General features: G+C 43.7%; 1 protein-coding gene and 1 long non-coding RNA gene across 2 annotated transcripts; both read left to right on the forward strand.

Annotated features, from left to right (window-relative positions):
• The first annotated feature begins 792 nt into the window (after window positions 1–792).
• On the forward strand, window positions 793–17,165 carry LOC5569478 (cell cycle checkpoint protein RAD17). The gene is made up of 4 exons (XM_021839002.1): window positions 793–922; window positions 987–2,133; window positions 16,429–16,732; window positions 16,794–17,165. The coding sequence occupies exons 1-4, from the start codon at window positions 911–913 to the stop codon at window positions 16,915–16,917; spliced, it is 1,587 nt and encodes a 528-aa protein (XP_021694694.1). The 5' UTR covers window positions 793–910; the 3' UTR covers window positions 16,918–17,165.
• A 209-nt stretch (window positions 17,166–17,374) lies between these two features.
• On the forward strand, window positions 17,375–18,748 carry LOC110674748. Its single transcript, XR_002499158.1, has 2 exons — window positions 17,375–18,569; window positions 18,636–18,748. It is a non-coding gene; the product is annotated as an uncharacterized LOC110674748 (long non-coding RNA).
• The last annotated feature ends 1,525 nt before the right edge of the window (window positions 18,749–20,273 follow it).

A 20,273-nucleotide genomic window follows, 5' to 3' on the forward strand; every position in this document is an offset into this window, starting at 1 on the left:
GCCTGTGAGTTGACGCCTTTGTTTACTCTAAAATGTGTTGAGGCCTTCTAGTTGTGGCTTGTTTTTTCATCATCCTCAGATGTGGCCTTTTGAAAATCATTCAATATTCATGATAAAATACGATAATTGAAGTGTAGAAGAGTGTTACGTGGTAAAGCAAGGTACATGGGATCTCTGCAGCAAGAGGAGATTCGTGTGGTCGATTAAGTATGTGATTTATTCAATCATCGTCATCGATAAACATAATGGATGTGCTAAGCGAGAGTGTCGTCGAGCAATTATATGGAAATATTTGTTCAATTGAAGTAATATTTCAATTGAACGTTATGTTTCATGTAATTGTAACGAAATCGTGTTGTTATCAATAAGTCGTGAAGTACAGACATGCTGACACAGGTATTATTAGGTAGTATGATACAAAATACATCACTCCACAGGAACCCGACGAAAAATTTGATTATGTTCGCTGTTGAGACTATCGCTGTGTAAAATAATACATGGAGCGGAGCGGCTGAAGTATAACTTGTATCTGCTTAGTAAATTTGAAACATTTTTTCGTAATTTTAGTTGCAAATTTGATGTTTGTTTATTAGGCCTCAACTCGGTTTCAAGTAAATATAGAAATGGGGCCTTTTTGGGAAAAGGCCGCATTTGCGATTACTATCCTAATTATCGGGAAATGAGATGGGGCCTTTTAGAAAAATGATATTTTTTCAACTTTCATGCATATTTTTGCATGACTATTGTATGATACAGTAAGAATAGGCTCTTATACACTTAAATCAGCAGAAACCCGATTTGTTTACATTTTGGACTTGAGGCCTTTTCAATTGTTGGTCTTGAAGTGTCCAACTCGTTCAAAAAGTTTGTAATTTTAGCAAAAGTTCGATATAAAACCTAATTTCCAACGATGTCTGGCAATGTAAGTAGTTAGTTTGCTCAATATTCAAACTCATGAATTAACATCCGTTTCCTTGCAACTACAGAAATCCAAAGGCTGGTTCAAATCGGCGTTCGATTTCGAGGCGCCCTCGTCGAAAACGCCAACGGTAAAGCGAAGCGCCTCTGTCATCAATAACCAACGGCCATCCCCAAAAATTTCCCCTACGGAACCATCCATCAAGAAGACCAAATTGGACAGGAGCACCAGTTTGGGTCAGAATGCCACATCTACGGTGCCGACGGTGACGGATCCTGGTCAGATTGATTGGTCCATTGATTTGGCGCCAAAATCGGTGGCCGATTTGGCGGTCCATTTCAAGAAGATCGAGGAAGTCCAGCAGTGGTTCCGGACGTACGACCGGGTGAAGGGAACCGATCCCGCAGCCATCCTGTTGGTTTCGGGTCCGGCAGGTTGCGGCAAGAGTTCCACGATCAAAACAGTCGCCGGAGAACTGGGATATGAGGTTTCCGAGTGGACAACTCCGGTCGATGTGGACCTGTTCTATCACAATTACGACTTCGAAGGTGGGACACGGGAGGACGTTACCTTTAGGGAAAGTCAGAGGGAACAGTTTGATTCGTTCCTTTACAAGACATCTCGGTATTGTTCGATTTTCGAAGGCGCTTCGGATCAGAAACTGTTACTGGTGAAGGACATTCCCAATGTGTTTCTGCGAGAACCGGAAGTGCTGAAAGCTTCTCTAGAAGCGTACCAGGAAACAGGAGCGTCCCCGTTGGTCTTCATTGCAACGGACACATCAAGCAAGAAGCTAGACATCGTTTACAATCTGTTTCCCCCAGGAGTTCTACAGGACTTCCGCATTCATCACATCGCGTTCAACAGCGTTTCGACGACCCTCATGAAGAAGGCCCTGAAGCGGATCACTTCGCTGATGGTCGGACCGGAAATGACCCGGCACTATCGGGTGCCTTCACAAGACTTAATCGACAGCATAATTCTGTCCTCGCAGGGCGATTTGCGCAGTGCCACCCTGAATGTGCACTTTGCTTCTCTTAAGAATGCACCTCGGCTGGAAACGGAAGCGGTTTCCGGTGGCAGTGGGACGGTGCTGAATACCTCCGGGATGCGAAGTACGAAGGGGAGAAAGAAGGAAACCAAACTCAAGTCGGTCGGAGGCGATGGGAGCATTACGCTGATGCACGCCCTGGGGCGGGTGTTCAATCCGAAATGTAAGTTTTAAACGTAATTCAAAACAAATAACAATCATTTAAGGCTTTGGGCAAATTTGTAAAATTATAGTAAGCAAAATATTTCAATGCTTCTTCTTCTTCTTGGCATTAAGTCCTCATTGGGACAAAGCCTGCTTATCAGCTTAGTGTTCTTATGAGCACTTCCAAAGTTATTAACTGAGAGCTTTCTTTGCCAACGTTGCCATTTTCGCTTTCGTATATTAATATCGTGCGGCAAGTACGATGATACTCTATGCTCAGGGAAGTCAAGGAAGTTTCCATTACGAAAAGAACCTGGACCGACCGGGATTCGAACCCAGATACCTTCAGCATGGCTTTGCTTTGTAGCCGTGTGTGTGTGTGTGTGTAATCCTTCTAACTGTCCGGCAGTGGTATTATGGAAGAAAACTTTCTGCACTTTAGAACATTCTTTGTTTGCAAAAAGTTTTAGTCCGGGAGTTAGATGGCGATAGCTCTATTGCAGATCCCATGACCCATTTCAGAATGGCTGGAGAGACACGTCCATTCAGAAGTCACTTTCACTTACAATAAGCCCCGCATATTGTCTTTATCAAATGGATAATTACAATTTATTCACACTTACTGGTTTAAAGATTTTTCCTTTATACCTGGCGCGTATTTAGTTAATATTCATGATAATATGCATGTTAATATAATTGATTCGATCTCACCATTTTCTGCTTTTCCACTCCTTTTCCGATGCGATAGCTTCCTCTGAGATTCTCTGTATCTCTCCTCTTTCTTTTATTCGTTCGATCAATCTTCTCGTCTTTCTCTTTCCATCTTTCTATTTCCTTGATTCGTTCTCCCGGCCTCCCTGTTTCAACCTGCAATTTATGAAGGGACATTTTATGAGTAGATATACTGTTCACATTTAATAATTTTGATGCAGTTAATCTCCCTTTTGGCCTGTCTTTACAATACTTATTCATTTCTTTTATTATCTACATTTCATACTTCGTTATTGACTTTCTATTTCTTTCAATTAATGTTGCTGTCTTAAGTCCGTATGTGATTGCTGGTGAAATGACTGTCTTATACATTAATTTCGCTAAGCTCCAGGGTGGTTTAAATCTTCTCAAAAATTCTATCATTATTTTGCTACTTCCTATTGCTAATTTACATCTCTTCCTTGAAGTTTGTGGCCTATCTAATGTATCTGATAAAAATGTTCCTAGGTCACTTGTTTCGGTATATTTCTGTCCGAAATTGGTTCTCTTATCATAATTTGGCTCTTGTTATTATTTACTTCTAATCCATTTTTTTTTTCAATTCTGTTTTAAGTATTTTAACAATATCCTCTATCTCTTTTAGCGATTTTGCTATAATAAGTATGTCGTCTGCAAATACTATGATTACTGGTAGTTTATCGTTATCAGACTCTAACAGATTAATTTTGGAATACTTTTTTTTTATTTCTCTTAATATGTCCTGTATAATTAGTGTGAATATGTAAGGTGATAATGGGCACCCTTGTTTTATACCCTTAGCTTTTATCCTTTCCTCTGTGCATATCCCTTCCCATAATATACATGTTTTTTCTGCATTAAGTGCTTGCATTACCCTATTTGTAATGTGATCTGCTACTGCTATTTTTTTTTTTCAGTATCTTAGGAACTGTTGTTATATCTACATTGTCGAATGCTTTTCTTAAATCGATTGCTGCTACTATTGTTGTTTCCCCACCATTCCATCTCTCATCTAGAAATCTTCTAGCGTAGAACATTTGATCATCTGTAGACCTATCTTTGGTGCACGTACAGGATAATGTGCTTAAGAGTAGCAAGTGCATACCGGACGGTATCTAAAGAGGCCGTGTGCATCATAGCCGGGATGACGCCCATCGGGCTCATCATCAAGGAAGATGCTCAATGCTTCAACCAAAGGGGTACCAGAGGAGTCCGCGACACGTGTAAAGAGGAAACGCTCAGAAGCTGGCAGCAGGAATGGGATAACTCCACTAAGGGTAGATGGACCCATCGACTAATACCAAATGTGTCAGATTGGTATGGTAGAAGCCATGGGGAAGTGAACTTCCACCTGACGCAGTTTCTGTCAGGACATGGTTGCTATAGACAGTACCTGCATAGGTTCGGGCACTCAGAATCTCCTGCGTGCCCCAATTGTGCTGGTGTAGAGGAAACAGCGGAGCATGTCGTGTTCGATTGCCCCCGTTTCATTGTTGTGAGAGGTCGCATGCTCACTACATGCGGAGGGGACACGTCCCCCGACAATATTATAGAGAGAATGTGTGCGGATGCCGAGTGCTGGAATGCAGTAACTACGGCTGTCACTCACATTATGTTAGAATTGCAGCGTCTATGGCGCGCCGACCAAGAGTTGGCTGCAGAGGATTAGCCCTGCCGAGGCTGGTCCCTTGTAACATTGTTTAAGTCGGCTAGGAGAAGCAGTTTGCCTAGGCTACTTCTGCTACACGTGTTGTGCTATATGCACTGGTCCCTTCCCGAAGAAATACCGTAAGGTGGTTCCGGGGAGATGAGGGTCTGAGTTCACCACTTGAGCAATTCTAAATGAATTGCTCAAGCACAGTGCATAGGCTGGTTTTAGCGGGTCGTCGTTGGTGCGTCATCCCCGCATTCCCTGAGTTATCTTCTCAGGGGATCTGTTTGCAGATTTCCCCCCTGTAAAAAACAAAAAAAAAAAGACCTATCTTTGGTGAATGCTGCTTGATGGTAATCTGGATCTCCTGCATATTCTCTTAGTCTCTGCATTAACCATTTGGCGTATATTTTATATCCTAAGTTACATAAGCTTATTCTTCTAAAGTCCTTAGTTTTTTTCGGTGTTTTACATTTCGGTATAGGTATTTGGGTTGATTGTTTCCATTGACTAGGTATATCGTTTGTTTCCCACACTTTTTTAATTATTTTGTACAGTTCCTCTCCTGTCTCATTATTTGCATATTTAATATATTCGTTTCTTAGTCCATCTTGCCCAGCTGCTTTTCCGTTTGCTAATCCTCTGATAATTTCCATTATCTCCTCTTTGCTTGGTCCTTCTGCCAATGTTTCTCTATCAGCTTCTATAACAATCGGTTGTCCTTCTGTTAGTTTCAATTCTCCATCCCATTTTTTAATCGAAATATTTGGTTTCTTGGACTCTTTTCCCTTAATGAATTGCTTAAGATACTTACCGATACGATCTTTTTATCCTTTCTCCTATTTCATAATCCTGTAGCTCATTATAAAACTTATATACTTCTTTCTCACGGTGCTCTTTTACTTTTATATTGTATTCTTGTCTTCTTATATTTATATTGTGCCTATACCACTCTGTGCCTATACCTCTTTCTTTAGCTAGCTTTTTCTATTAGGTGTCAATGGAGTTTTAGTTTCTTCTAAAACCTTTTTACCCTTCTTACAACCATAAGAAGGGTATAAAGATCGCTTGAAAAACCGACTTTTGATCCGAGGCCCGGAGGGCCAAGTCTCATATACCAATCGATAGAGCTCGACGAACTGAGCACATGTCCGTGTGTTTTTTTTTTTTTTTTTTTTTTTTAGTTTTAGAAGGTGGTAAATTACATTTACGAACTAACCCAGCGTTTCACGTTCGATATGGAGGCTAGTCATATCGAATTCGTCCATCGTGCGCCAGAGTGTCGGACTCCTTTATACCGACTAAAGTCCACCTTCGCCCACGAGCCATTCCCCCCGGAACTGCCTCTTGGCATTACTTCATGGGGGAGGCTATTGTGCTAAGCACTGCACTGCTCCTTCTTACGCTCCTGTACTTCCCTTGCTCTCTTCGTACTGCTGGCATCGCGCCAGGGCCATGTTTCTACTACCGCTTCTGTCATTGCTACGCTTCGTTGCTCTGCTGCGACGTGTTTGGGGCTGACATCTCGCCAGAGCCCTGCGCAACTGTTGCGCCTGCTGTTAATCCGCCGATTCTCGAGTTCTCCAGGTTGGACCAGTTGGATGCCGAGGTCGGTCCAGCGATTCCGGTTGGAGGGTAGCTTCCGGTTCACTGGCGCCCCGACGACCCAAAACTGGTGGTTGTCACGATCGCTACTCGGCATAGTCCCCGACGGTGGAGCTAGCCTACTCCAGCGGAGAGTTCCTAACGTAGGAATGTCTCCCGAAACCGATAACGTTACGCGTTTGTTCCCGCATCACTGCTGCTGACCGGTGAAGTGCCGAGGTCGATCCAGCGATTCCGGTTGGAGGATGGCTTCCGGTTCACTGGTGCCCCGACGACTTAAGCCGGTGACTCGCTACGGACTACTCAGAATAGTCCCCGACGGTGGATCTATCCTACTCCGACGAAGATTTCCCCGACGGCGGAAGATCTCCCGAACCGATGCTTTCCGGGCTGATGCCGAGGTCGGTTCTGCGATTCCGGTGGAGGGAAACTTCCGGTTCACAGGCGCCCCGACGACCATTTGCCGGTGCAACTACGCGTTCTACTCAGTTAGTCCCCGACGGTGAACTTAACCTACTCCGAAGCTGACCGGGCTGATGCCGAGGTCGGTCCTGCGATTCCGGTGGTGGGAAACTTCCGGTTCACAGGCGCCCCGACTACCATTTGCCGGAGCTGTTTCGCGATCTTCTCGGCTAGTCCCCGGCGGAAGGACATAGCCTACTCCGACGCGATGTTGGTCGGTAAGTGCCGAGGTCGGTCCTGCAATTCCGGTTGGAGGATGACTTCCGGTTTGCAGGCGCCTTGACGACTTATTACCGATATTACGCTACGCCCGCTCTACTCGGTCTAGTCCCCGGCGGAGGATCTAGCCTACTCCGGTCGCGCCCGTTGGTCTCCTTCATATGCTCTCTTCAACAGGCTGACTTGTCAAGCGCCAAGGTCGGTCCGACGATTCCGGCTGCCCCAACGATTCAGAGCCATGTGCTGTCCGCTGTGTAGAGTGCCGCTGCTCCTCTCGCCATCTTCGTTGTAAAAGAGACATCATCTGAACGATAGTTCTGTTTACCGCGTCCCATTTCTCTTCGTCGGCACACATTCGTTGGACGATATTGTGCACATTAACGTCATTGCCGACGACGGATGTCATCTCGGCTCGCTCATGCTCGAAGCGCGGACATTCGAAGACCACGTGCTCAGGGGTTTCGTCAACATCGCCGCACCCGGTGCATAACGGCGATCTTGCGTGTCCAAACCTATTGAGGTATTTCTTGAAACAGCCATGGCCAGACAAAAACTGCGTCAAGTGGAAATTCACTTCTCCGTGTTTTCTGTTTACCCACGTCGACAGGCACGGAATTAGACGGTGGGTCCATCTACCGTTCTCAGCGCTATCCCATTGCTGTTGCCATTTCCTCATGGTTTCATCCCGGGCTCTTTTCCGAATTCCCCGCGTGCGTCGGTCCCTGTAGCACTCGCTGTCCTCTTCGAGTTGAAGGCTTATAGGGATCAATCCTGCAATCACACAGGCTGCCTCAGATGATATCGTACGATACGCGCTCGCCACACGCATGGCCATCAGTCTGAACGTACTGTTCAGCCGGGAGCGGTTCCTCTTCGTCTGCAGTGCTGTCACCCACACGGGACCAGCGTATCTGAGTACCGACGTCGACACGCTCGCCAGTAGTCGCTTCTTGCTGCTGCTGATCGCTGAGTTGTTGGGCATGATCCGGGATAGAGCTGATATCACCTTCACGGCCCTCTCACATGCATAATCGACATGGCTGTTGAAGCTCAGCCGATCATCGATCATCACTCCCAGGTGTCTGACTTCCCGCTTTGAGTCGATGGTACACTGTCCAACCGAGATTCTCGCCTTCTGCACTGCCTTTCGGTTGCTTATCATCACAACTTCGGTTTTGTGATGGGCTAACACAAGCTTCTTCCCTCGCATCCATTCTTCCACGGCGTCTACTGCTTCGGTAGCAAGTATCTCTACTTCCTCTAGTGATTCGCCGATGACTACGAGCACCACGTCATCCGCGAAGCCGACGATCTTCACACCCCGGGGGAAGCTCAGCTTCAACACTCCATCATACATAGCGTTCCAGAGAGTCGGGCCAAGAATAGAACCCTGTGGGACGCCCGCTGTGACTGTCGTGCACCTTTTCCCAGCGTCTGTTTCGTAGATCAGTGTACGATTTTGAAAGTAGCTCCTCAAAATCTTACAAAGATACTCGGGGACCTCCAATCTGTGCAGCGATTCGGCGATCGCAGCCCAACTGGCACTGTTGAAGGCATTTTTTACGTCTAGAGTGACCACACCGCAGTACCGATTTCCTCTCCTCTTTTGCTTCCGCGCCGTATCCATAGCTTCCACGACCGTTCGGATGGCATCAACGGTTGATCTACCTTTCCGAAAGCCGAACTGCATGTCACACAGGCCGTTTTCTCCCTCCGTGTATTTCGTAAGCCTGTTTAGGATTACTCGCTCCAGCACTTTGCCAACTGTGTCCAGCAGACATATCGGTCTATATGCTGAAGGATCTCCAGGAGGCTTGCCTGGTTTAGGCAGCAGCACCAGCTTTTGTCGCTTCCAAATGTCGGGGAAGTTACCCTCCTCGATACATTTTTGCAGTACGATCCTGAACATATCTGGGTTTTCTTGGATTGCTGCTTGCAGAGCTACGTTGGGGATACCGTCTGGTCCCGGAGCCTTCCTGGTTTTTAAGGCTTTCGCCACCGCGATCAGCTCATCATTCGTTACCTGGGCTTCTTCTTCGTCGTTATCCTGAGCTCCGTAAGGTGTGGACGGCCAGCTCGTCGGTTCGTGCCGGGGGAATAGCGCTTCAATGATGGTCTTCATCTTCTCCGGACACCTATCGGGTGGTACAGCTGGGCCCTTCAACTTCGCCATTGCAACTCTGTAGGCGTCACCCCACGGGTTTGAATTGGCGTTGCGACAGAGCTCCTCCAGACAGGCTTTCTTGCTGAGCCGAATTTCCTTGTTGAGAGCGGTTTTCGCCGCCTTGTACGCTGGTCTTCGATCTGCTCTTTCAGCGTCGTTGCGGGCTCTCTGCATCATTCTCCTAGCCCGAAAGCAGCTTGTACGCAGGTCGGCAATCGTCGAGTTCCACCAGTAAGCTGGGCGGCGACCATGTCGCGGTTTACCTTCCCTCTGCATGGTTGCATCGCACGCTCGTGCTAATGCCGCTGTCAACTCATTCGCAGTAGCGTGTTGAACATTGCGCTCCAGTCTCAACGCCTCAACAAACACCTCCTTGTCAAACTGCGACGTTTTCCACCTCCGCTCTTTCGAAGGGATCGCACGTGCTTCCAACTGCCGTCCGCTACCAATATTGTACCGAAGCGCTTGGTGGTCACTGTGCGTATACTCCTCACTCACTCGCCAGTTCAAACTTCCTGACAGCCCAGGGCTACAGAAAGTTACGTCAATAATTGACTCTCGACCATCCCGACGGTATGTGCTGGTGGTACCATCGTTGGCAACATCGACGTTTAGCCTTGCCAAGGCCTCCAGTAGACTGCTCCCTCTTGAGTTGGTGAAGCGACTGCCCCATTCTATGGCCCACGCGTTGAAATCGCCGGCTATGACGACTGGTCTGCGGTCTGTGAGCTCTTCAGTCAGCTTGTCGAGCATCTCGTTGAACTGGTCAATAGACCATCGCGGGGGTGCGTAGCAGCTACAGAAGAAGACTCCGTTAATTTTGGCTATAACAAAGCCTTCATCTGCACGATGTACCACTTCCTGGAAAGGATATCTTCCCACCGTCCATATCGCCACTGATTTTGCGTTGTCTGCTATCCAGTTCCCATCGCCGGCCGGGACACGGTATGGCTCCGAGATGATAGCCACATCGCACTTGTACTCCGCCACAGATTGCCTCAGCAAGTGTTGTGCTGTGTCACAGTGGTTGAGGTTAATTTGAATTACCTCCACTGTGGTTTGGTAGCAGTCGCCTTCATGAAGGCCGGGCATCGCAGGCCTCCTGTAACGTGGTTGTTATTATCTCCGTTAGCGCAGATCATGCACTTTGGAGGCTTCCGGCAGGCTTGCGCCTTGTGGCCTTCTTCTCCGCACCTTCTGCATAAATTACCTCTGTCCGGCCCCTTGCAGAGTCTAGCCAGATGGCCGTACTCGTGGCATCTATAGCATGCTTCCGGTTTCTGAGAGACGCTCAGTGGACATACCGACCAGCCTACTTTAATCTTCTCCGTTTTAAGTGCCTTGACGGCCGCTTCAATCGGAAGCCTAATTGATGCTATTAGCATTCCGGATGGCCCCTTCCTTATGCGGATCTGCATCTGCACTTCTCCTAGCATGCACTGCTCTTTCATGGCAACCCTTACATCGTCGTCCGTAGAGATTGCGTCCAAGTTCTTGCATTCAAGGACTGCCTCCGGACACACGGCTCTCACTTCTACCGTATTACCCATGGCTTTCTCGGCGAGCTCTTTGTAGGAAGAGCTGCTGGCCATCGGGTCTCGTTTTAGCTCCAGGATCATATCTCCGGTGCGGGTGCGCCTGACTTTCCGCACGTCTGCACCCAGCTGTTCGAGCTCCGGGTTTGTCCGCATTGCACGGAGAACCTTCTCGTACGAGTCATCGCTTGCCTTGACTATAAGCGCCTCACCTCTCTTCCGGCCCTTGAAGAGGCTTTGTTTTTCGGACCTGTTCTTGGTTTTCGTCTTCCGATTTTTTGCCTTGACGATTTCCCATGGGGTATCGTTGCCTTCCTTGGTGGTTGCTGCGTTCGCTGGGCCTGACTCGTTGACGCGGGTGTCCTTGTGTTTCTTGGAACCACCAGGTCTTGCATCTCCTGGTGATGCTCTTGGCCTCTTCGGTGTGAAGGGCACGCTCTCCGTCCTCTGGGATTTGTCCCTCTTTGCGTTGGTTTCCCTCGCAAAAGTAATTGGCATCGCCGTTTGTTGAATCGGCACTTGCCTTATTTCTAAGACAGTCTTGGCCGCCGACAACTCCTTCTCAGTCGATTCCACTTTCTGTGCAACGGCCGCCCATTCCTTGACAGCTAGTCCAAGGGTTCCTTGGATCTTCAACACCAAAGTCTTGATGTCTTTGTGCACATTACTTCTTTTATCGACGAACTCGTGCAATTCGTCCACCAGTTTCTTAGCTGCTACAACTCTCGGTAGCTTTGGCACCTTCGACCATGCACTGACCTGAGCCTGTTGCTGCTGCTGAAGCTGTTGCTGCTGCTCTCGAGGCTGCTGCTGCTGCTGCTGTTGAAGCTGTCGCTGTACCTGCTGCTCCTCCTGATTGCGCTGCTGTTGCCCTAGCTGCGATGGTGGTGACCGTACTAAGCCACCTTTAGCGAAAGGGTTCGCCGCGCCTTCTTCGATCTCAATAATACTCTCTTCCATTCTTCAGGGTCCCCCCTCTGGGCCGCTATCATTTCCCGCCGTACGTAGTCGCCTTTCATGATCCCATGGTTATCTTTGCAAGCAGGGAGGCCATGCAAGGGTTGACACGATCCCTTATGAGAATCGTGTTCAGAGCCGGATCGGCGTAGATCGGGGTTTAGTCATCCGAGCCTAGTACTCATCACTTAAGATGGACGGGATCCGAACGTATCCAGAGGCCTGCCAAGGTTTTACCGGGACGGGGGCAATCGCACCATTAGCCTACTCGCCGTTTCAAGTTGGTATCACCCATCCTTACTCGGGGAATAGAATAACACGACTGTCAGCTCTGTGTCGCAATGTGGTGTGTAATCCGTAATCCGTGTCCTGTCCGTTGTTCTGCGCCGTGACCAGTATACCATAATCAGGATTTTACTGGCATCCATCCTGATGTGCCGGTTGGCACTCCAGAGGGCTAAGATACTTTGAAAGCGGTACCAGGTCGCTTGTTCAGGGCTACTTGCAGATCTGTGGTTTTTTGTAGAGATTCACCAGAGCCCACTGATGAACCCCCGCCACATCCTAGGTAGACCATGCTTGAGCCCCTGGTCAGATGGACCAGACGCTCGGCCACCTCCCGAAGGAAGTACCAAAGGTGGTATTCCATACGGCTGTATGTATGAGTTTCGCTTGGAAAGGGTAAAAATCCCAAGCTCCCACCTGGCACCCCCTCACTCTAGCTGATGTCAGAAGGACAACAGTGCCCAGGTTGCACTACCAGCTAAGTACGCAACCCTTAGCTGGCGGTCTTTGTCATCGTTAGACCCGTGGAAGCGTGAGGTAGGGGCTTGTGAGGACCAGAGCTATGTTGGACGCTCCTTCCTGGTTGTCGACTCACCATTTTGCAACCCGCACATGTCCGTGTGTGTGTATGTGTGTGTGTATGTGTGTGTGTGTGTTACAAAAAATGTCACTCAATTATCTCAGCCGTTTGTCAACCGATTTAAACACTTTTAGCTCTAAAAGAAAGCTACAACATTCCCATAGAACGCTATTGAATTTCATTGCGATCGGACATTTCGTTACAGAGTTATGATTCAAACAGTATCGTGAAGTACTAGAAAAAGCATATTCTAATATTTTCAACTGTCTGCATTTTGATCGATATCTCAGCCATTTTTGAACCGATTTAAGTTCTTTTATCGGCTAATGAAAGCTCTGACATTCAATCATAAGCCTTCAAATTTTCATTGAAATCGGATTACTAGTTACAGAGATATCATTGGAAGAATTTTCTAAAGTACTGGAATAAAAAATTTCTCTGAAATATTCATTTTTTTTTACATTTTGATCAATTTCTCAGCTATTTTTAATCCAATTTCAGCTCTTTTTTCGTCGTTTGAAAGCTCGGATATCATTCACAACCATATTGCAATCGAATTATAAATTACAGAGATAAAAATCATTATTTTCAAAAATCTCTAAAATTCCCCTTTTTTTAATTTAAACCTGCACATAAATCTTAAAAAAATCGCTGGCAAAATCATTGTAGGACATCAATTTTTCATTTTTCGATATTATTTTACAGGATGGCAACATGGGTTTATAGACCCTCTTAAACTATGATAATAAGCGTATGAAAACTAATAAAGTTCGATATCCGCCTTTTGACGTGCAGTTTCCTGGACTTTTTCGCAAACCATTAAACTATTAGGGCAGATAGAACATAGTCACAACATCCTAAAGTTTAGTTATACACCGGGGATTCGCTGGTTGGAACACGACTGCCTTCCATCTAGCGAATCCGACCCGTTAATAGGAAAGACTGACAGCTGGTGAAAATGCTCCACACGAACGCATCTGGACAGCAAATCGCCACAAAACGCACATATACATACGCATTTGTTCTATATATGGAGACTTCAAAGCGACGATACTCAGACGTCAAAGTCAGTTTGACATTTTCTGTTGACATTTGAGTGCTTTTAGTTGGAATATTTTCCAACCAGCGAACATCCAACCATCGAGTCATTCCATGTAGCGGAACCCCAACGAGCGAATCCCCACTGTACTGGTACAAGGTTCCAAATGAATGATGAATAATAATTATCTCATAGCTGTATGGAAATATAAGAAGGGTTCAGTCTCACCATCGGTGGATTAAGTCAGGTTTTTGCACTTAAATTAACTTTCCTAATAAATTCTGCATAAGCTTTAGTGTTATCTATATTGTCTATTTCAATTTTCTTGTGTTTCTCAAGTTCTTCTGTATATTTCTTATGTTTATCTTCGTACTGCAAAATACTTGGTTGTAATTTTTTTCTTTATGGATTTTAGCCTTCCAAGTTCTCTTTTTTGCTCCGTACAAATACCAAGTTTCAATAATTTGTGATCATTTTGGATAGCTGTCCATGCTGCTCTTATAAACTTCACTTTCACTGTTGACTCTTCGGCTATTATTACATGATCTATCTGTGATTCTCTATTTCCATTAGACCAGGTCACTAATACCGATTCATCGAACCTCATTGATATAATGATCATTCTGTGAATTTTCAATAAATTTTTCATAAATTCCCCATTTTCATTTGTTTGTTTGTGTCCGATAAATTTACCTAATCTTATTATTTCTTCTTCATCTGAATCTGCTTTACCTATCTGAGAGTTGAAATCTCCTAAAAGAATCATTCTATTCTTTCTAGGATGTCCATTAATGGAAGCTCCTAATTGTGCATAAAAAGAATTAGCATTTTTATTTGGCGCATGTACATGACCTATTAACCAATCCTCTTTTTGATCCTCATGTTTCATAATCGCTGACATGATATTACTGTTAATTTCTCTAATATCTCTAATATCTGTTTTTCCGTCCTTCCTGGTAAGAATAGCTAGCCCTCTCATATTATTTGTGTTGTCCCTGTCTGATAAAAACCAATTATAATGCAGTGTGCTTACTCTATTTCCCTGCACATTTGCTTCTTGTAGAACTGCTATATCTATTTTAGCCTGAAAGAGCTCTTCATCTATTTCTGATCGTTTTTCTTTTAGACAACAACGCCTTACGTTCAGAGACCCTATGTATATTTCCTCTTTTTGCTGTACATTATTTTCTTTCTTTTCCACCTGTTTCTTTTTGTTGTTGATACTCCTAACTTTACCGTTTCTGATTTCTTCGATTCTGCCTTTCAATGTTACAATTTCAACGCTATCAACTTGTGTTCGGTTCCCTTCTTTGCTACAACACAGCTGTATTTTCTCTATTTCATCTTTTTCTCTCAATCCTATTGGTCTGTACTTAATCACATTCGACTCCTTACTGTAAACAATAACCTCCTTCCTAAAAAATCTGCTATAAATTGCCATGTTTCGTTTCCTGGACTCCTTATGTTGTTTTTTACTTTTTCATTAGCATATTTTAAAATATCTTGTTGAAGCGCTATCGGAAGCTCTTTAAATATTTCTAAATCAGGAGAAAGTTTACTTAACTGATGACTTACTGCTTATAAATAGCTCTTATTGTCCTTTACGATTTGCTTTACCTTCAATCTATATTGTCTTATTCTAATCCAAGTAGTGTTGTTAATAATCTTTACTGTAGGATCTTTTAGAGTTTGTACTACCTTGATTTCTTGCTTCGTTGCTCCGTCTATTAACTCTATTTCTTTATCTTGCTCATTTATCACCTGACTTTGTTGAGTATCAATTGTTTGGTCATCATTTGCTTTTTCCACGTTCAACCCTTGATTGTTTATTTCAACTGTTTCTCGCTCCTTTCTGTTTTCCCTGTACGTTGACTTACTCAGTTCTTCATTTTCTGCATCCTGCTCATCACTCACTCGATTTGTTAATTTTTCATCTCTCTCTAGCTCTGCATTGAACACATTTTCTGATTTTTCCTTTTTCTCCCCTGATCCTGGTTGTTTCCTCCTTTCATTATGTGCCATCATTTCCGCATTATCTTTATCCTGTCATCGTTCATTGAAAACCTCCTTTGTATGAGTGTTGTTTGATTCTATTTTATCTCCTTTATCATTATTCACTGTCTTCTCAATCAGTTGTCCCTTGTTAACAATCTCTACTCCTTGTTCTACACTATCATAATGGTTGATTCCATTGTAGTAAATTTGAATAGTTTTTCCCATTCCATTTCCGTGTATCAGCTCCAACGGCTGATAGTGTGGGTTATATACCCTGCTATTCACTCCCAAAATTTCTTTAATAGCCATCAGCGCCTCTGCTCCGGCCCATGTTCCGTCTCTCGCTAGATTTTGCAGATGTTGGTTCATATTTTCTTCAAGTTGAAGATCAGTTAGCTGGTCCACGGATTCGTTAGCTGCCTTGATAATCTCGGATATTATCACATCCCTCATCTCAGCCATGTGTAGTACACATTGTGTACTTTGAGGTACTCGACTGTTGCCTGACGCAAGTTCATGGCTTCTTTGTAAAAAGCGTATCGAAGGTTTTTCTGCCGGACAGTTGCTGGATAATTGCATAAAAAAGGCAATTACCATCTCCTGGCACTTCGATCACTTTTACCCGCCCATCCTTTAGCTCCATTTTTACAGCCTCTGTGTAATTTACCACACTCACCTCACAATTCAATCCACTAATCCGCTAATCTGGGGTTTTCACAAGATCACTATCTGCACTTTTTTCACTAAAGCACTTGGATTTTTTCACTGCACTTTGACTCCGTTCTCGACAGCCGAAGAAGTTATGATTTTTTTTTCGTTGATATCATAAACTTTCGCGCCTTTCACCGTTGTAATAAAAAGAAAAAGAAAACTGCTTCATTTCCGTGAAACGCGCGCAACGGAATCAATTCATCTTTTTTTTTTCAGAAATTTCTTCTTAGATTCCTTGGAAAAACTCTCGATAAATTCTTCTTGTTATTCCTCCACTATCCTAAAATGATGAAATCTGGCAGAGCCATTTGGGTTTTTTTCGAAAACCGTCAATTTCTATTTTAGTTTAGAATATAATTGTTTAATTTTGATCTCATTCCAGTCGAGGACTCAAACAAGTTCCACCACTCGCCGGAGGACCTATCCGACGCTTTCGTGTCGCAACCGGGAGCGATGATATCGCTAATCCACTCGAACTACGTCACGAGGTTCACCGACATCGAGGACATCGTCGGGGCTGCGGATGTGCTGAGTTTGGCCGATGTGATCATGAGCGACGGCTTCCGGGAAGACCAGCTGACCGGGCATGGACTGAATTTGATCGTCAGGGGGATGATGGTGCACAATAGGAAAACGGCCAGCGGGTGGCAGCAGATCCGGAAGAAGAAGACGTTCGATAAACCGAGGTGAGTTAGGTAGGGTCTGGTGAGTGGGGAGCCGCTTTATAAGAATCAGTTTCAATTTCAGTGTCAGCAATCATGAACAGCAGTTGAAAAAGTTTGGCCTTGAGGCGTCTTCCATCTCAGCAGGACTGTTGGTTACGGATTACAAGAAATATCTGGATATTATCAAGGGCACATCGAAGGTGTAGCTTTATACTTAGAATATTTTGTGTTAATTAAAATCTTTTAAAAGATCGTTAAACGAGTCTTTAGAGTTATTAACTTTTTTTTGTTCAGCATAATGTACTTATTTAAACTACGTATAGAACCTATTGGTTAGCAAGGGTTTTTTCTGTTCAATTTCGTCAACGATCCGTTAAGGTGAAGAAACATTGAAGCCACATAACACCTTTATTTACCACCTTAAACACCATTATATGAACTATTCAAGAAAATATTTTATTTTATTTTATTTTATTGATGTACAAGGGGGTCAGGGGCCAAGATTTGGAGTTTTGGAAGTAGGCAACGCAACATCTTTGACCAGAAGGTTCTTTAAGTTTTGCTTTTACTCTAGACTTCCCCTACACGTATGAATGATGCAAGGTCGAAAGAACATGAATCAGTCATACATATAACGGTAGTGAAGTGTTTTGCCTAAGGATATGTGAAAGGAGGGATTTTGTGTGGTGCTTTGTAAATCGCTCTGTGGAACAAATTTGATTCCCACGATAACAATCCCTGAAACTAATGATAAACAACAAAAAAAGAATCCGAAAGAGCGAGAACCTTGATGTTTCAATGTATGACAATCCAGCTTTATTGCATGTAAGAAGTTCTTGGTGATATTCTCACAACGGCCATTCAGAATGGATCGACGGATGTAAATAAAAGATCATTAAGATAAAATTAACGCGACGACATGTTAGTAAGCTCAAAACGATTATTGTATTTGCAACTGTTAATTTAAATAGTTGAGCTAAGGGTTAGTCATTGTACAGGGTGTCCGTAAATTATCCGAACAGCAAAATATGGGAAAGATGATCTCGTATTGAAAACAATAAAAAATCTATATCCATGTACCTTTTTACATACATCTATATGTTAACACAAATTACACCTTTGAATAATTTCGAAATTGTTGCTTCTTACTGAGATAGACAAATTTGAATTTTTCGGAGGCGTTTTTCCTGAGGGCCGCTAGTCATACTAGAGATGCTTTGTCCCTAAAATTTAAAAGAGATGAATCCAAATGTTCTATTATTTTTTGAAGCAACCTACTGTTTAGTGACTTCAAGTTAGACTGGAAATAGAAAATTATACGGTTCAAATCCAATGAGTTCTGTGGACATTTCTCTTCCGTCATAAAGCTCGAAAAACAGCTCCCTTCAAGACACCTCAACACATTTGGCTTGGTTTTAAAAATATTTAAAATCGGAAATGTATCAAACCTACTGCCTAAATAATAAAATAGGTTAATGTTTTAAACCATGCAAGAATACTGAATTTATTCTGCTTGATTGCATAGAGCCATGCCTTCAAAGTTTGTACGGATAATTTGCGGACACCCTGTATATAACTTTATAGATAAGCAGAAGTAAAGCACGAACGCGAATCCATCCCATCTTCAAATGCACAACACTTCATTCTGAAACTTTAGAACGTCCATGTTGTAACTTGTTCACACAAGAAATCTGCCTCGACCGAGTTGGCAGAACGCGCCCATACCCCTTTCTGAACCAAAGGACAGAGAACTAATACCATGATACCTTAACTACAAATACAAAAGCTACTTCTATGTTATTTCCACTACTACGCTCACAGTAATTATGTTATGATCGTTAGAATAAAAACGATAGAGGTTACTACTACATAATACTACTCAAAGAACGCTAATGTCGCCAGTGTTGGTGTGATAAATGCAAAGTAGTGCAAGAATGCTTAGAGAATTAAATTTGTTATAAATTACAGCATTTTGTTCAACAATATTATATTATATTATAAAAAGATAGTTAAAAATGAAACATTTTAGTAACAACAGTGCCATCGGTTTTCTAATTATTATACATATATCAGTAACACTACTAAACCATCTCTAATACCGCTACAACCTACCTTACTAAATAACGCAAGACCGTAAAATGCCGTAATTCAGAACATTTTGCAATATTTCTCAAAAATCGTAAATTATTGTTAATGATAATTTTGATTGGAATTAAGATGCATTACCAGCATATACAAATAGCGGTATGGGTAAATTTCAAATTTTTTTCTTAAATTTCAACAAATTTTGGACCAAATACGCTTACGGATTTAGGCGATGCGCTGAATTACGGCACCTTACGGTATTACTAAGGTAATAATTACTACATTGTTAGTAAACCTAACATAAATGCCTATTTTCAATGACCTGTGAGACGCAGAGACCACCCGCACCCACTCTTGCGCCTCGTGGTCTACTGAAAAAGATTTATGTATATTGAACTAATACTACTATTAGAAATAGTGCTACTGAAGAAGGTGATCGTTGGTTTCCTAGTCTTGTTAGTGATTTGAGTGTTAGTAGAGACTGGTAGTAGGCCCTGCCGGTCCCTCCAGCATTACGCGTAGTTATCTGGTGTTAGATCATGCGACAGTAACTAAACTCATGCTGAAGGTGTGATAAATCAAGTGTTAAATATATTTAAGCATTGAAACACATGTCATTATTTAACTTAAAACTATTAGACTGGCTTACATTTTATAAGTTATAATTACGATAAATTTTCGCGATCAATATATTAGCATTAGAGTAATTTTTCACAATATCAACAATATGTAATCACTTGATGAATCACCGTCAATCCCATCACCTATGGACAGGGATGAACTATTCAAGAAAATATTTTAGATAAATTTAAACTTATTCTTTCTTTCAATATAACTATTGTTATAAACAACGGCAACAGACCCGGCAACGAATAAAGGACAACTATTGGAAAGTTGGATCTTGGATCGTATGAACTTTGAATGAACCTGCGCGTGTTGGGCTCCTGACTCGTGAACTGCGGAATGTCGACGTGAACGTGGCAGCTATCCAGGAAATTCGCAGGCCGAGAACCGGAAAACGTAAATTTCGAACGGTGGACCCCATCGCCAACACTTCATTCAAGTACCACATCTGCTACAGCGGTGGCGACAGAGCAAAACGTGGAGTTGGCTTCATAATGATTGGGAACCAGCTAAAGCGAATTATTCGGTGGAAACCGGTAAGTGACCGAATCTGTGTGTTGAGAATGAAGGGCAACTATAGCCTGATGAGCATATATGCGCCAACGAACGATAAGCCCGATGGCATGACGGATGAGTTCTCCATTCCGTTACCAATGATAATGGCCTGCGGCTAGCAACCTTGGCTGCTGCTAGAGGGATGGCAATCAGCAGTACCTACTTCGCACGAAAGAATATCCGCAAACACACCTGGCGACACCCGAGTGGCGAATAGACCACGTGCTGATTGATGGGCGATATTTCTCAGATGTCATGGATGTCAGGACCTTCCGAGGCCCTAATATTGAATCGGATC

The sequence above is a fragment of the Aedes aegypti genome, chromosome 1 (genome assembly GCF_002204515.2).
Source record: "Aedes aegypti strain LVP_AGWG chromosome 1, AaegL5.0 Primary Assembly, whole genome shotgun sequence".
Taxonomy (NCBI): domain Eukaryota; kingdom Metazoa; phylum Arthropoda; class Insecta; order Diptera; family Culicidae; genus Aedes; species Aedes aegypti.

What these genes read in the sequence shown, in the direction of transcription:
- LOC5569478 (XM_021839002.1), top strand. An exon ending in GCGGGTGTTCAATCCGAAAT is followed by an intron (nt 2,134 to 16,428) that starts GTAAGTTTTAAA and finishes ATCTCATTCCAG; the next exon opens with TCGAGGACTCAAACAAGTTC. An exon ending in AAGACGTTCGATAAACCGAG is followed by an intron (nt 16,733 to 16,793) that starts GTGAGTTAGGTA and finishes TTTCAATTTCAG; the next exon opens with TGTCAGCAATCATGAACAGC.